Consider the following 14,763-nt stretch of genomic DNA (forward strand, 5'->3'; position numbering starts at 1 on the left):
TACAAACCATATGAGTTAAGCCATTAATTGCAACTTTTTATGACATTATCTAACTATGTACCTGTTGTACTCTCAGCAGTGAGAATGGGTAGTTTCTAGCAGAAATCTGGATCTGCCAATAAAATTTCAAAAGGACCACCGATAGCTGAAATATGTTATTTACATCTCAATGTTTCTGTTTTGCAGTATGTTCTTTGGAGCTAGTAGCTTCCAGACGCCATCTTTGTTTACAAAATATGATAATTCACACATGGCAGAGAAATGATCCTGTGACCACTGGAGGTATTCCATTTCAGTTGTTTTATTTTCACTGTTAGATATACGTTTAGTTTTTGTCAAAAGCCTCCCTGACACTATTTCCTGAAACAGTGTTGCTGTTGTTGTTGTTGTTGTGGTCTTCAGTCCAGAGACTGGTTTGATGCAGCTCTCCATGCTACTCTACCCTACCCAAGCTTCTTCATCTCTGAGCAACTACTGCAACCTGCATCCTTCTGAATCTGCTTACTGTATTCATCTCTTGGTCTCCTACGATTTTTACCCGCACGCTTCCCACCAGTACTAAACTGGTGATCCCTTGATGCCTCAGAATGTTTCCTACCAACTGGTCCCATCTTTTAGTAATGTTGTACCAGAAATTTCTCTTCTCCCCAATTCTATTCAGCACCTCCTCATTAGTCAGATGATCTACCCATTCTTCAGTAGCACCACATCTCAAAAGCTTCTATTCTCTTTTTCTCTAAATTGTTCATCGTCCCCATGTCACTTCCGTACATGGCTACACTCCATACAAATACTTTCAGGAAAGACTTCCTGAGACGTAAATCTATAACCGATGTTAACAAATTTCTCTTCTTCCAAAATGTTTTTCTTGCCATTGCCAGTCTAAATTTTATATCGTCCCTACTATGACCATAAGCAATTATTTTGCTTCCCAAATACTGAAACTGATCTACTACTTTAAGTGTCTCATTTCCTTATCTAACTCCGTCAGCATCACCTGATTTAATTCGACTACATTCCATTATCCTCGTTTTGCTTTTCTTGATGTTCATCTTACATCCTCCATTCAAAATACTGTCAATTCCATTCAACTGTTATTCTGGGTCCTTTGCTGTCTCTGACAGAATTATAATGTCATCGGCAAACCTCAAATTTTTGTTTCTTCTCCGTGGACTTTAATTCCTACTCCAAATATTTCTTTCGTTTCCTTTACTGCTTGCGCTCAATATAGAGATTGAATAATATCGGAATTAGGCTACAACCCTGTCTCACTCCTTTCTTGACGACTGCTTCCCTTTCGTGGGCCTCGACTCCTGTAACTGCCATCTGGTTTCTGTACAAACTGTAAATAGCCTTCCACTCTCTGTTCTTTTACTCCTGCCATCTATAGAATTCGCAAGAGATTACTCTAGTCAACATTTTCAAAAAGCTTGCTCTAAGTCTACAAATGCTAGAAACGTAGGTTTATCTTTCCTGAACTGCTTTCTTTGGATCTGGAATTATTATATTCTTCTTGAAGTCTGATGGTATTTCGCCTGTCTCATACATCTTGCTCACCAGGTGGTAGGGTTTTGTCATGGATGACTCTCCCAAGGCCATCAGTAGTTCTGACAGAGTGTTGTTTACTCCCAGGGCCTAGTTTCGATTTAAGTCTTCATGCAGTATCATATCTCCCATCTCATCCTCCTCTGCGTCCTATTTCCTTTCCATAGTGTTGCCCTGCAGTACATATCCCTTCTATAGACCCTCTACACACTCCTTCCACCTTTCCGCTTTCCATTCTTTGCTGAGGACTGGTTTTCCATCTGAGCTCTTGATATTCATTCAGTTGGTTCTCTTTTCCCCAAAGGTCTGTTTAATTTTCCTGTATGCATAATCTATCTTACCACTAGTGCTATATGCTTCTACATCCTTACCTTTGTCCTCTAGCCATTCCTGCTTAGCCACATTACACTTATTGTCGATCTAATTTTTTAGACGTTTGTATCCCTTTGAGCCTGCTTCATTTACTGCGTTTTTACATTTTCTCCTTTCATCAATTAAATTCAGTATCTCTTCTGTTACCCAAGGATTTCTACTAGTCTCCGTGTTTTTACCTACTTCATCCACTGCTGCTTTCCCTATTTTATCTCTCAAAGGTACCCATTTTTCTTCTACTGTATTCCTTTCCCCTGTTTTTGTCAATCGCTTCCTAATGCTCCCTCTGAAATTCTCTACAACCTCTGGTTCTTTCAAGTGGTTTGTTTAAAGAAGGCGGGGGTGGTGTAAGGGACCAAACTTCGAGATCATTGGTCCCTTGTTCCCAGTAAAATAACTGCACAGGGGAAAGAAGAAAAGAAAGGAGACATACAGCACAATAACACGAGAATAGAAGCACCAGAAGAAAGACAGAACAAATACTACTATGGACAAAACAGGAAAAGAAAACCACAGAGAGAAGCAAGAAACAGGTAGAAGGGATAAAAACAAGAGAGCAGATGACCGTGGCTGGCCGACGATGAGAATAAAAGGCAAAGCCAGCCACTCTGCGACACATTAAAACATCCAGCCTCAAAGCATTAGAGTGGAAAACACAATGGGACAAAGGAGATTCACGAAAACTTATGTAGAAAGATAAAACCCACCGTCACTTATAAAATGTAAAACTAAATCATCCAATGAGGCGTTGTCAGCTAAACTTAATGGCAATGAGTCTGGTAACTGAAGAGTCCGTCGCCGGGCAGCCAAAAGACAGCTCACCAAGATATGAGCTATTGCTGTCAGCCGGGCGTTGCACCGACACTGAGGTGAGTCATCATGGTACAGGAGGTAGCCGTGTGTCACCCAAGTGTGGCCAATGCGGAGCTGACAGAGAACCACAGTGTCCCTGTGAGAGGCCCACATGGAGGTCTTACACACATTCATAGTCTCCTTAATGGCATGCAGTTTGTTGTGCATACTGAGGTTATACCATTCTATCTCCCAAAGCCACAAAACCTTTCAGCGTGGTACTTAACGCAGGTCAGTCGCAGAGAAGTTGATCTCCATAAGCGGTTTCCGCATAGCCTGTATGGCCAGCCTGTCAGCAAGTTCGTTGCCTGGGTTTCCGACGTTACCTGGTGTCCAGACAAACACCACTGAACGACTGGACCGTTCCAGGGCGTAGATGGACTCCTGGATGGTCGCTACCAAAGGATGACGAGTCTAGCACTGGTCGATAGCTTGTGTACGTGTATGGACCTCAAGTATAGGTGGTAAAGGCAAGGACTCCAGTTTGGAAAGAATGGATTGGACACGAGTTGCAATTGGAACCCCTGACCTGGGCCACCGATGCGGAAGATGAACTACCATGGGTGGGAAAAGGAGATGGTGATTCAGATGCACAGGAGAACTACGAACATGTGCAATGTACCTGGCCAGCAGCCATGCTAACCTGCAATGGAGGGATTCTGGCCTCCACCAGGACGCTGGTCACCGGACTCGTCCTAAAAGCTCCTGTTGCTAGGCGAACGCCACAGTGGTGCACTGGGTTGAGTAAACGCAATGCTGAGGGCGCTGCCGCACCATAAACCAGACTCCCATAGTCAAGATGGGATTGAAAAAGGGCTCTGTAGAACTGCAGCAGCGTAGAGCGATCTAAATCCCAGTTGGTGTTGCTCAGGCAGAGAGCATTGAGGAGCTGCTAGCACTTCCGCTCAAGCCGACTAAGGTGAAGAAGCCAAGTCAATCAAGCGTCGAAAACCAGTCCTAAGAATCGATATGTCTCCACTACAGTGAGTGGATCGTCATGAAAAGCAGAAGTCGTCTGCATACAGAGAAGTTGAGACAGATGGCCCTACAGCTGCTGCTAGACCGTTAATGGGCACTAACAATAGAGATACACTAAATATAGAGGCCTGCGGGACCGCATTCTCCTGGCTATGAGAGGAACTATGGGAGGCACCAACTTGGACACAGAAAGTACAAAGCGACAGGAAATTTTGGATAAAAATCGGGAGCGGGCCTCGGAGACCCCATTCGTATAATGTGGCAAGAATATGATGTCGCTAGGTGGTGTCATACGCCTTTCGTAAATCAAAAAAGACAGCAACCAGGTGTTGGCGTCTGGAAAAGGCTGTTTGGATGGCAAGATTATAAGTGGTAGTGTAACCCTGGCGGAAGCCGCCCTGACATGGAGCCAGTAGGCCACGTGACTCCAGGACCCAGCCCAACTGCCGACACACCATACATTCCAGCAGCTTACAAAGAACGTTGCTGAGGCTGATGGGCCGATAGCTACTCACATCAAGCGGGTTTTTATCACGTGTGAGCTCCGAAATGATGGTGCTGTCCCGCCATTGCGATGGAAATACGTCATCGCTCCAGATCTGGTTAAAGATGATGAGGAGATGTCGCTTGTAGTCAGATGAGAGATGTTTAATCATCTGACTGTGAATCCCATCTGGCTGGCCCAGGAGCTGTGTTGGGGCAGTGTGCAAGGGCACTGAGGAGCTCCCACTCTGAAAATGGGGCGTTGTAGGTTTCACTGTGGTGTGTAGTGAATGAGAGCACTTTCCCTTCCAGCCGCCGTTTGAGAGTGCGAAAGGCTGTGGGGTAATTCTCTGACACAGAGTCTCGAGCATAGTGCTCAGCAAAGTGCTCAGCAATCGCGATTGCGTCGGTAGATAACACGCCATTTATGTAACCACCGGGAACACCTATTGGGGTCTGGTACCTGAAAACATGTTTGATCCTTACCCAGAGCAGGGAAGCTGATGTATGGCACCAAATGGTCGCGATGCATCCCTCCAAACACTCCAGCTTCCGTCATTTGATAAGTTGGCGAATGCGGGCACGGAGCCGTTTAAAGGTTATAAGGTGCTCCAGGGAAGGGTGCCGCTTATGTGGCTGTAGAGCTCGCCGACGCTCCTTAATTGCTTCAGAGACTTCTGGAGACCACCAAGGGACTTCATTTCGCTGGGGGCACCCTAAAGAGCGAGGGATCGCGTTTTCTGCGCCAGGAATGATTGTTGTAGTCACATGCTCAACCATTACATCAATGTTCCAGTGTGGGGGAGATTCAACGGTCACAGCAGAGGTCAAAGTTTCCCAGTCCACCATGTTTAAAGCCCATCTGGGCAGGCGTCCATGGCCTTGACGTTTGGGCAGTGACAGGAAGATGAGGGAAGTGGTCACTACCACACAGGTCGTCATGTGCTCTTCAGTGGGTAGATGGGAGATGTCCTGGGCTGCAAATTCATAAATCAATGGCTGAGTAACTACCATGAGCCACACTGAAATGTGTGGCGGCCTCAGTATTTAAGAGGCAGAGGTCGAACTGAGACAGTAGAGTTTCGACATCTCTGCCTCGCCCAGTAAGCATGGTGCCACCCCACAAGGGGTTATGGGCGTTAAAATCTCCAAAAAGTAGGAAAGGTTTAGGGAGTTGATCAGTCAGTGCAGGTGATACATTCAGGGACACTGCACCATCTGGAGAGAGATATACATTGCAGACCTATTTCCTGTGTCGTCCTTATTCTGACAGCCACAGCTTCAAGAGGGGTTTGAAGGGGTACAGTTTCACTACCTGACACTCGATTATAGTCGCTATGGTTCCTGTAATATCCCTTATAGCTGCGGTGGAAAAAACAGCCGCAATTCCACAGGAGGGCGATGTCATTGTGAGACTGGGAAGGCATGGGACATTCAGTGAGGCAGTTTACGCCTCAGGGTCACCTGCTGCCACCGACTTATTGTCTGAGCAGTCTATATCCAATGTGTCTGAGGATCTGGCGAGATCTAGGTCCTCAGTGGACACCAGAATCTCCACCTCATGCACAGATGCAGAGTTTGTAGGTAGCAGTAGTGCAGATGCCACCACAATTCCATGGTCTCGGTGATCTTCTTTTTGGATTTCTCTCGCTGCTCCTTGGGTTTACCAGTCTGCGAGGACTCACTGATTCAGTCTCCGTGACTGAGTATGAGTGAGAAGCCCTACGACCAGCTGCTTTTGGGCTCTTCAGCCACTGGTGGGTGTCATCTTTCCCACTAGCAGAAACCTGGGAAGGGAGTGACCTAAGGGACCCCTTTCTAGCGAGAGAAGCCGAAGAAGACTTACACATCTCTGGTGCAGAAGTGGGGACTTATATCCCTGATGGTTTGGGCTTGTTGGCTCCCAAGGTAGGTGGTGCAGGAGCAACAGGGAGGGAAGTGCTCCCCACCATCAAAGGGGCAGGTGTGGTCTTCTGGCTCTGAGAGGTATCTGGGGTTGGTACAGCTGATGGGGCTAGAACTGTTGTAGCAGCAGCATAAGACGATGTCATGCGTACAGGATGTAGGTGTTCAAATTTCCTCTTAGCCTCAGTGTAGGTCAGTTGGTCCAGGGTCTTGTACTCCATGATCTTCCTTTCTTTCTGGAGAATCCTGCAGTCAGGCGAGCAAAGGGAATGGTGCTCTCTGCAGTTGACACAGATGAGAGGCAGGGCATACAGAGTATTGGATGGGACGGGCATCTGCAATCTCGACATGTGATGCCGGAAGTAGAACGGAAAGACATATGGCAGAACTTCCAGCATTTAAAGCGCCGCACTGGGGAAGGGATAGAGGGTTTCACATCTCGGGTGATGTACCACCCTCGAAGGGCAAGATGAAGGCACTGGTGGCAAACTCATTATCCCTCGGACCCCGGTGGAGACGCTGAACAAAATGTACACCTCGCAGCTCTAAATTGGCGCGCAGCTCATCGTCAGACTGCACATGAAGGCCCCTGTGAAATATGATATCCTGGACCATATTTAAACCCTTATGGGGCGGGATGGTTACAGAAACATCCCCCAGCTTGTCACAAGCGAGTAACGCCCGTAACTGGGCAGAGTTTGCTGTTTTGATGAAGACTGACCCAGATCTCCTTTTGGACAAGCCCTCCACCTCCCCAAACTTGACCTCTAAATGCTCAACAAAAAACTTCTATGCGCTGAATTGATGCCGTGAACACTTAGAGACTGCTGGTATTTGACCACCAGCTAGAGATGATGTACTACACTTCATCACGTGTCATCTGCCCTGATACCACCCACTCCGACCAGGGGCCCTCCCCACAGGCGCCAACCAGCTGCAGCAAAGGCCACCTGTCAGGATGGCCATTGCTGGGAGTCCTGATGCCCCAGGGTGACAGGCATCTATTCCTCGGCATATGTGGGGAGTTAACGGCATAGGCATCAGCAGAGCGAATGCTGTGTGGTCAGAGGGCAACAACCAACAGGGTACGTGGCAGCTCCACCACAGTGCGCTGGCTACTGTGCTGGATATCACGTGCAACCAAGCAAACAACTCCATTATCATCGTCAGCGTAGGAAACGATACTGCACAGTTGATGGAAAAATACGCACCCAGGAGGATGACCTCGCCCAACGGTTGGAGAATGAGCAGAAGTGCAGATCTACGTTAATGAAGGATGTGACAGGTCTCAGCGCATGATGGACACTGTGCACCATGTAAGGCGCCCTTCCCCAATTGGCTCGCTCCTGGGGAAAATTTTGAAAAATGGAGGTCAAACCCTACGGGTGACCATCACATAAAGGCCGAAACGTATGAGGCACCTTTTAGTCGCCTCTTACGACAAGCAGGAATACCTCGGGCTTTTCTAACCCCCGGGCCTGCAGGGGGTGTTCTTTCAATTTATCCAGGTCCATCTCTTTTAAATTCCTGCCATTTTACAGCTTCTTCAGTTTTAATCTGCAGTGATCAGATCAGAGCCCACATCTGTCCTGGAAATGTCTTACAATTTAAAACCTGGTTCCGAAATCTCTGTCTTAACATTATATAATCAATCTGAAACGTTCCAGTGTCTCCAGGTCTCTTGCACGTATACAGCCTTCTTTCATGATTCTTAAACTAAGTGTTAACTATGATTACATTATGCTCTTGCAAAATACTAGCAGATGGTTCACTCTTTGGTTCCTTTCCCCAGTCCATTTTCACCTACTGCTTTTCTCTCTCTTCCTTTTCCTACTACTGAATTCCAGTCCCCCAGGGATATTAAGTTTTCGTCTTCCTTAACTATCTGAATAATTTATTTTAGAAGGAAGGTCAGTGTTGGTCGTAGTATTGATGGTTTATTGATAGCAAAATCGATTTTCAATCACACATTGATCATTTTCAGTGCTGTGGTGTACAAACTCAGTTATTGTGATTGTTTCTTAGCTTTGGTTACAATAACTGATTTATTGTGATCGTTTCTTAGCTTTGGTTACTGATAACAACTTGATACCACTGCCTATGAGTTTAATTTGTACGCCACAGCACTGAAGATGATCACTATGTGATTGAAAATCGATTTTGCTATCAATAAACCATCAATATTACGACCTACACTGACCTTCCTTCTAATTTCACGTATATGATCGTTGTGAACACAGCACTCCATGGAGTCGCCAATCAATAATTTGTTTTATCTCATCATACTTTTCTTCAATCTCTTCATCATCTGCGGAGCTAGTTGTCACATAAACTTGTGCTACTGTGGTGGGTGTGGGCTTCTTGTCAAACCAGGCTACAATAATGCGTTCACTATGCTGTTCATAGTAACTTATACGTGTTCCTAGCTTGTTATTCATTATTAAACATACTCCTGCATTACCCCTATTTGATTTTGTATTTATAACCCTGTATTCACCTGACCAAAAGTCTTGTTCCTCCTGCCACCGAACTACACTAATTCCCACTATATCTAACTTTAACCTATCCATTTCCCTTTTTACATTTTCTAACCTACCTGCCCGATTAAGGGATCTGACATTCCACGCTCCGATCCGTAGAACGCCAGTTTTCTTTCTCCTGATAACGACGTTCTCCTGAGTAGTCCCCGCCCGGAGATCCGAATGGGGAACTGTTTTACCTCCGGAATATTTTACCCAAGAGGATGCCATCATCATTTAACCATACAGTAGGGTTGCATGCCTTCGGGAAAAATTACGGCTGCAGTTTCCCCTTGCTTTCAGCCGTTCGCAGTACAGCAAGGCCGTTTTGGTTAGTGCTACAAGGCCAGATCAGTCAATCATCCAGACTGTTGCCCCTGCAACTACCGAAAAGGCTGCGGCCCCTCGTCATACTAACAGCGTAAATCCACCTGATGATGGAGGTTTAAACCTTCGAAATGTGTTGTGGATATAAGTGAACAGTGTCTTGTAGGAGTAAACATGTTGTTTCATTCGATATCAATAGCAGTCGCTGTAAACTCTAAACTAAAATGTTCGCATTTAGAATGATACCGGCAGTTAGACCGGTCAAACAATGACAGCGTTCATGAAAACCACTCTTAATATATTGCACCCGAGGTTAAAAAAAGGAAGGAAAAAAAACCTCAAATCGAGTGTTAAAACACTTCAGTGAAGTCTGCAGAATTAACAGTCTTTACCGTACAGGCGACAAGATACAAATACTAGCTGTCGGATAGTGAAACTAATGGAAGTTGATGTATAGCATATGATGCGTACGTCTAGGCAATACTTAAGGTGTACGCCGGCCGCGGTGGTCGTGCGGTTCTAGGCGCTCCAGTCCGGAGCCGCGCTGCTGCTACGGTAGCAGGTTCGAATCCTGCCTCGGGCATGGATGTGTGTGATGTCCTTAGGTTAGTTAGGTTTAATTAGTTCTAAGTTCTAGGGGACTGATGACCACAGCAGTTGAGTCCCATAGTGCTCAGAGCCATTTGAACCATTTTGAACTTAAGGTGTACCTAATAACAGCAGTTGTGTGGTACGAATTATTGAACTACGGTGCCCTGTTAATATACGTGCCAAATTTTCTCGTGTGAGTCGAGATTCCACACTGTTAGTACTGACTAAGTCGTACACGTGCTTCTCCTTTCGTCTTCAGCGTACTATTGTAAAGAGGTAGTTACACAATGAAGTCTGTATGTAAACATTGTCGGTTCTTCGCATTTCGTACAAGTGCTTAGGACTCAGTCACTTTATTTACAGCTGTTGTAATTTACGAAGAGTGGTTCTCACGAACTTGTTTCCATTCTGTGACAGCCCTAACTGTTGATTATAGGTTTAGGGTTTATCCCGAAACTTGTCCAAGGAATTAAATGTGCCGCACCTATATGATGTTTCTGAAGGTGCCACTTCAAACAAGACACGATGCACAAAAGATGTTTAATACTGCATCGTCATCTGTATGATAAATGCTCAGAAGTTCCAGTTTAATACGGGAAACATGAAGTTCTGTAAATGTAAGAGCAGTTTAAAGGAATGGACAGTGTCTTGAAAGGAGGATATAAGATGAACTTCAACAAAAGTAAAACAAGGATAATGGAATGTAGTCGAATTAAATCACATGATGCTGATGGAACTGGATTAGGACATGAGACACATAAAGTAGTAGATGAGTTTTGCTATTTGGGGAGCAAAATAACTGATGATTGTCGAAGTGGAGACGATATAAAATGTAGACTGGCAATGGCAAGGAAAGCATTTCTGAAGAAGAGAAATTTGTTAACATCGAGTATTGATTTAAGTGTTAGGAAGTCCTTTCTGAAAGTATTTGAATGGAGTGTTGCCATGTATGGAAGTGAAACGCGGACGATGAACGATTTAGAGAAAAAGAAAATAGAAGCTTTCGAAATGTGGTGCTACAGAAAAATGCTGAAGATTAGATGGGTAGGTCACGTAACTAATGAGGAGGTACCGAACAAAATTGAGAAGAAGAGGAATTTGTGTTACAACTTGATTAGAAGGAGGAATCAGTTGTTAGGACACGTTCTGAGGCAACAAGGGGTCACCAATTTAGTGTTGGTTAAAAATCGTAGAGGGAGACCAATAGATGAATACAGGAAGCAGATTCAGAAGGATGTAGGTTGCTGTAGTTACTCGGAGATGAAGAGGCTTGCACAGGATAGAGTAGCGTGGAGAGCTGCATCCAACCAGTCTCTGGACTGAAGACCACAGCAACAACAACAAACAAACAAACAAAGACGGCCTCTGGAAGCTACTAGGTCCAAAGAACATATAGTAAAACGGAAACATTATCTCAAAGTACAAAAAATATACATCACAACAACAGAATTGTTTCGGAATAAGTTTTAAGGGATTGTGGAGACTTCAGTTTGAGTTGCTGAATATATGAGTTGGAATAAATATGGCAAATGGAATACAGATCCTATTCTGTCAAGTCTATATAGCTGAAATTTCATACTCATTTATGTAATCAGGTGACATGTTGTAAACTTTAAGTTCCACCTGATGATGGAGGTTTAAACCCTCAAAACGCGTTGTGGATATAAATAAACAGTGACCGGTAACGGTAAACTTGTTCCATTCGAGGCCGGTAACATGTTTATCCTGAAACATGTGCGAGTAGTGTCAAGTAAAATATAGGTATCGAGTTCGTGAGATGTAACTCAAGACGAAGTGAAATATTACATTGCCATACGACTTTAGGCGACAATTAGGATACAAATAATCTTTGCTTATATTCGTAATTAATACGTTTACACTATTGTCTAGGGTTAAAAGTAACGGTGAGTCTGCTTTAGCGGAAGCTAAGTTCGGCACGTACAAACCTTCTGTGTAGAATATTATACGGTATTTACTACTACTACTACTACTACTACACGCATGGATGAGAAACTGTTTATCCTGAGTTATCCGAACGCCTCCTATCCAGCCCCTCCCACCTCTTCTCGCCCTAACTGGAAACTTCCACACGGCCAGCAGGACGCAGAACGTTTAGAGAGTCACCTAAAACACTGGAGAACACTCGCTGTGACGCGGGTGAGCGTAGAAGGGCCGTCCTACATTGATGACTTAGCGAACAGGGTTAGTTGCAGCTCGGGAGTTTCGTAGATGATGCAGTTACCTACGATAACATTGTACCTGCTAAAAATTGAAGAAACGTCTAGTCAAATCCCGAGAAAAGATCGGCATAGTGCAAAGACTAGCTCTTAATCAAGAGAAATGCGAACTTCTGCACTTCACTACACCTAAAAAAGTGGCATACTAGTATTGGAGGGCAGCGTGGAGGGTAAAAATCGTAGAGGGAGACCAAGAGATGAATACACTAAGCAGATTCAGAAGGATGTAGGTTGCAGTAGGTACTGGGAGATGAAAAAGCTTGCACAGGATAGAGTAGCATGGAGAGCTGCATCAAACCAGTCTCAGGACTGAAGACCACAACAACAACTTTGACTACAGGATTAACGAATCAAAAGCAATGTCAGCTATGCCACGGAAATATTTCGGAGTGAGCAAGTGTAGAGAGACGTCACAGGTTCACTTTATGACGATTCTGTAATGAAAATACCAGCACTGAGTTTACATGTCACAGTTTGTTGTCATGGATAAAGAACCAGCGCTTAAATCAAAACATTTTATTAAAATGTAATAAAATTTCACTTTCAGTACGCTGGCTCCTGTTGTTATCATTGTGTTAAAATTCGTCGCAAGTGGCTTCTTTAAATAACGTGCATGGAAGGCAATATTGTTTCTTTAATCTTGCACTTTTATTGGAGTACTGTCTTTCACCACATCATCCACATAAACACAGTTGTGTACAGACATGATACACATCGGTTTCAAAGCATTTTAATACGCTCTAATTGCATCACAGGAACATGCCTCACACGTGTTCCCTCTAAACTTTGTGTAGAACAGCTGCATCACAAGCGACGCTACGTGTGATGAAACGCATCAGCTGACGGTTCAAAAGTGTGTGAATTCCTAAGGGACGAAGTTGCTTAGGTCATCGGTCCCTAGACCTAAACACTACTTAAACTAACTTATGCTAAGAACAACACACACACCGATGCCAGAGGGAGAACTCGAACCTCTGACGGAGGGGCCTGTCTGTCCGTGACATGACACCTCAAACCGCGCGGCTGACGGTTCCAGAAGCTTCCACAACAACACTCCCGAGTAAATTGAGTGATTTGTATTTCCAGAATTTACATACGTTTTAGTTTATTGGTTTCTCTGATAGAGTTGTTATTTATGTAAATCTTTTTGCAGTGAACAATAAGTGACGTAAATTAAATATTTGTAAAAAAATTGTAAATAACTTCCTGTGTTGTTATGTTATCGACCTTGATGTGACTTGGAAACATATAAAATATATAACTCGTGACTGACGTTTGAGAAGTAAGTCTAATTCTGTTTTAAAATTAACAAAAGATATTTTCATTTACTTTTAAAAAGGTTTTGTCGATGAATTTAAGAAAATCACTTTTCAGAATTTCTTTACTTTTCGAAGATATTGACATTCAATAGAAAATAGAAATTGCAGAAAAATTTGTATTTAGAAATTAAATATGTTTATTTAAGTCTATGCAATTGTTTGCAAAATTTAAAAGTAAAACAGAGTTCAAATCTGGCTGGTAGTGGAAGGGTATCGTACACTTCAATAAGGAGAAACATGGTTCCGCCAGGGCTTGTTTTGTTGCAATTTGTAGGCAAGACACATGACAAACAGGCTGTTATTAGTTGTAGGCGCTACAGCCTGGAACCGCGCGACAGCTACGGTCGCAGGTTCGAATCCTGCCTCGGGCATGGATGTTTGTAATGTCCTTAGGTTAGTTAGGTTTAAGTAGTTCTAAGTCTAGGGGACTGATGACCTCTGAAGTTAACTCCCATAGTGCTCAGAGCCATTTGAATTTTTGTTATTAGTTGGTGAGGCTCTGGAGAACTGCGCTTTGTCCACGAAAGACATTGCATAGAAAACACTCGTACTGACCGCATTTGCGTGCTGCTAAACCTTCGGGCCCCGTACCTGTCGCACTGACGCAGGACAGAGACGGGGTGCGAACGGCCACATACTGTTTTCATTAACCAGGGGTCTAACATAAATGCTGATAAATATCAGCTGGCAGACACGCGAGAAAAGAAGCAGTACAACCCCCGAGAAGACGCTGCGCAATCTTCGAGAACCGTCGCGCCTTTCGGGGCAGAAACTACGAATATTTCTCAGGCCGCTACGTGTCCACTCAGTAGAGATCGAGCACACAGACCCAGGGCGAATAACGTCTCACACCACATCCGTACAAGCAGCGATACTTTGGCGCGCTCCATCCGCGAGTGGAAAGCGAGGAAACCTGCACGTCTGTCGTACAATAAAGAGAGTATCCTGTCTCACGCAATGCACAGTGAATCACACATTACGGAAGCAGATGCAGACATGCGTCGAGTTTTGAAGAACTGTGCTGTCGCTTACGGCTGAAACATCAAAGATATCCAGTCCAGGCGAGAGATTTGGAGCGAACTGGCACCGTCAGTAACACCTAACCTGCAACTGTCACTGAAATCGGTGTGCTTATCTCGCCAGATAGAGGTTCCGGTAAACACTGGCGTAAACCGTAGCAGTTTTCGAGACGCAGCTGCCACTTCCGACCGACGCCACAAACAAGAGCTGAGCAGGCGGCGCTGCAGAGAGTAATCGCGGCGCAGCGGCCTTACCGTCTCCCGGATCCTCCTCGTTCAGCCGTCTCGCCATTGCAAGCAGCACGCCCGCCTGCACGGACCCCGTCCGCGGTGCTTGACGGAGCTACACTGCGCGCGGCGGACACACCGAGGAAGAGAGCCGGCGTGACGTCACGGTAGAGTCCCGCGAGGAACTGGGCGCCTCCTCCCCCTCCTCCCCCCCTCCCCCCCCTCGCGCACTGACCGCTCACTCCCCACCCGACCGCGCGAAATCATCGCTCAGCGTCCGGCAACAGCTCGCCCCTCACTGTTGCGATATCTCCGTATCGTGACGAGTTAGATAGTTATGTGCGTGTTCGACAGATCGTCATTTCACTCTTTCGTTACGAAGTAGAAG

The 14,763-nt window shown here is 45.1% G+C and overlaps 1 protein-coding gene across 1 annotated transcript in view; it reads right to left on the reverse strand.

Annotated features, from left to right (window-relative positions):
- The window catches only part of LOC124544803 (peptidoglycan-recognition protein SC2-like), a 140,713-nt gene extending 126,196 nt beyond the window's left edge, over positions 1–14,517 (reverse strand). Inside the window, exon 1 of the mRNA XM_047123488.1 lies at positions 14,403–14,517. Coding sequence (XP_046979444.1) covers positions 14,403–14,439 — 37 coding nt within the window. The 5' untranslated portion in view covers positions 14,440–14,517. The remainder of the gene's footprint in view (positions 1–14,402) is intronic.
- Positions 14,518–14,763: the final 246 nt, after the last annotated feature.

This window comes from Schistocerca americana, chromosome 8 (assembly GCF_021461395.2).
Source record: "Schistocerca americana isolate TAMUIC-IGC-003095 chromosome 8, iqSchAmer2.1, whole genome shotgun sequence".
Lineage (NCBI taxonomy): Eukaryota > Metazoa > Arthropoda > Insecta > Orthoptera > Acrididae > Schistocerca > Schistocerca americana.